Genomic DNA, 2,931 nt, shown 5'->3' on the forward strand with positions numbered 1-2,931 from the left:
CGGTGTGTTTGGGATCATTGTCATGCTGAAAGACCCAGCCACGCTTCATCTTCAGTGCCCTTGCTGATGGAAGGAGGTTTTCACTCAAAATCTCACGATACATGGCCCCATTCATTCTTTCCTTTACACGGATCAGTCGTCCTGGTCCCTTTGCAGAAAAACAGCCCCAAAGCATGATGTTTCCACCCCCATGCTTCACAGTAGGTATGGTGTTCTTTGGATGCAACTCTGCATTCTTTCTCCTCCAAACACGACGAGTTGAGTTTTTACCAAAAAGTTCTATTTTGGTTTCATCTGACCATATGACATTCTCCAAATCCTCTTCTGGATCATCCAAATGCCCTCTAGCAAACTTCAGACGGGCCTGGACATGTACTGGCTTAAGCAGGGGGACACGTCTGGAACTGCAGGATTTAAGTCCCTGGTGGCGTAGTGGTTCACTGATGGTAGCCTCTGTTACTTTGGTCCCAGCTCTCTGCAGGTCATTCACTAGGTCCCCCCGTGTGGTTCTGGGATTTTTGCTCACCGTTCTTGTGATCATTTTGACCCCACGGGGTGAGATCTTGCGTGGAGTCCCAGATCGAGGGAGATTAGCAGTGGTCTTGTATGTCTTCCATTTTCTAATAATTGCTCCCACAGTTGATTTCTTCACACCAAGCTGCTTACCTATTGCAGATTCAGTTTTCCCAGCCTGGTGCAGGTCTACAATTTTGTCTCTGGTCTCCTTTGACAGCTCTTTGGTCTTGGCCATAGTGGAGTTTGGAGTATGACTGTTTGAGGTTGTGGACAGGTGTCTTTTATACTGATAACGAGTTCAAAAAGGTGCCATTAATACAGGTAACGAGTGGAGGACAGAGGAGCCTCTTAAAGAAGAAGTTACAGGTCTGTGAGAGCCAGAAATCTTGCTTGTTTGTAGGTGACCAAATACTTATTTTACCGAGGAATTTACCAATTAATTCATTAAAAATCCTACAATGTGATTTCCTGGATTTTTTTTTCTCATTCTGTCTCTCATAGTTGAAGTGTACCTATGATACAAATTACAGGCCTCTCTCATCTTTTTAAATGGGAGAACTTGCACAATTGGTGGCTGACTAAATACTTTTTTGCCCCACTGTATGAAAGTATCCCAAATCTGATTTGGAAAATCAGATTCCATGTGAATTGTGCTGTTCACACTGTTATAAAGAAATCAGATCTGAGTCACATCAGCAAAACTACGGATTTGGGCCACTTTTGCCTGCAGTGTGAACGAGGCCTTAGATTTTGAGTTTTACTTTGATCTTGATTGTTTCATGTATACTGCAACCTGTGTTGATTTACTTTATCTACCACTTGTTTAATTTGTGTATTATTTGATGAAAAATATGTATTCCTTTGTTTTATTTGCCACACTGCAGAAACCATGAGTTGGAGAAAATAAATGGAAACTTAACTGCATTTACTGACCAGAACTCTTTTATTCGAGGCGCTTGGTTAACAATGTAAGCTGGCAAATATCAGTCAAAGTTGGAACAAATATTAACGGGAAGTTTGAAAGATTATTGCTCCGTTTACTTTAAGTTACTAGAGACTCTAATATGACATTGTTTTGGTTAGAGACCATGTTTAGCTTAATAAATCCAACCTAAAGCTGCGCCAATCCATCTAATGACCAAAGGTAACAAACCATGTTTAAAAAGCAGGTTGGTCTGTGGAGTCTTCCCTTCAGAGGTTTGTTCAGGCTTAGCAGTGTAGACCCCAACCCATAATCCTCCTACGGACACACCTGTAGAGGAGCGTATAAAGACCCTGGACTGAACTGTCAAACATCAAGCTTCACTGAGTCTCTTCACAGCAGCTCTACAGCCTCCAGACCGACCCTGCAGATGACTCCCTCTGCCAGCCTGCTGCTGCTGCTCTTGCTCGGCCTCTCTCAGGCACTTCCTCTCGAGGATGAAGCAGGCCAAGAAGAAGAAGACGACACTGTTGACATCACCACCAGGATTCTGACCTCTAACAACGGCACTGATGAGTTCCTGCTGGAAGGAGACCTGCTGGCTCCCAAAACCAGAAACGCAATGACGTGCTGGTACCAGAGCTGCCAGTGGAAGAAAGGCTCCAACGGCTTGGTGACGATCCCCTTTACCGTGAGCAGTGAGTTCACCAGCTGGGAGAGGCAGAAGATCGACTACGCCATGAGGGCCTTCAACAGTTATACCTGCCTCCGCTTCGTCCCTCGTCACGACCAGTATGACTACATCAGCATTGAGAACAAGGGCGGGTGTTACTCCTCTCTGGGCAGGACGGGAGGAAGACAGGTGCTCTCTCTCAACAGGCGGGGCTGCGTCTACCACGGCATCATCCAGCACGAGATCAACCACGCTCTGGGCTTCCAGCACGAACAGACCAGGAGCGACCGCGACTCTCACGTCAGGATCAACTGGGAATACATCCCCCGAGAAAAAGCCTTCAATTTCTACAGGCAGGCAACCAATAACCTGAACACCCCCTATGACTACACCTCCATCATGCACTACGGAAAAACCGCTTTCTCCAGCCAGTGGGGGAAAGACACCATCACCCCCATCCCCAACCCTAACGTCCAGATTGGCCAGAGGAAGGGCATGTCCTACTGGGACATCGTGAGGATCAACACGCTCTATGGCTGCCAATAACGGTGATGCTAAATGCAACAAATTCCAACTTTTTTGTCTGTCTGTAATATATCACATTTTCAGGCAACTTCATTTGTAATAAATGTATTGCAAAGTTACTCAACGCTGCCTTTTTTGTTCTCTTTATCTGTGTTCCCGCAAATATTTTACATGCAAACCCCATAGCAATGTAATGCAATCACAATAATTTCCACATATTAAAACAACTTTTCATTATTGAAGGGAAAATGCAATCGGTGAAATAAAAAGCTAACATTAGCTGAACATGTTTCAT

General features: G+C 44.9%; 1 protein-coding gene across 1 annotated transcript; it reads left to right on the plus strand.

Annotated features, from left to right (window-relative positions):
* The first annotated feature begins 1,868 nt into the window (after positions 1-1,868).
* Positions 1,869-2,657, plus strand: LOC134863334 (high choriolytic enzyme 1-like). Its single transcript, XM_063881800.1, has one exon. It carries the CDS (start codon positions 1,869-1,871, stop codon positions 2,655-2,657), a length of 789 nt encoding a protein of 262 aa, XP_063737870.1.
* The last annotated feature ends 274 nt before the right edge of the window (positions 2,658-2,931 follow it).

This window comes from Eleginops maclovinus, chromosome 4 (genome assembly GCF_036324505.1).
Source record: "Eleginops maclovinus isolate JMC-PN-2008 ecotype Puerto Natales chromosome 4, JC_Emac_rtc_rv5, whole genome shotgun sequence".
Taxonomy (NCBI): Eukaryota; Metazoa; Chordata; class Actinopteri; order Perciformes; family Eleginopidae; genus Eleginops; species Eleginops maclovinus.

Excerpts from the sequence above, each read along its gene's own strand:
- LOC134863334 (XM_063881800.1), top strand. The coding sequence starts at position 1,869 with ATGACTCCCTCTGCCAGCCTGCTGCTGCTGCTCTTGCTCGGCCTCTCT.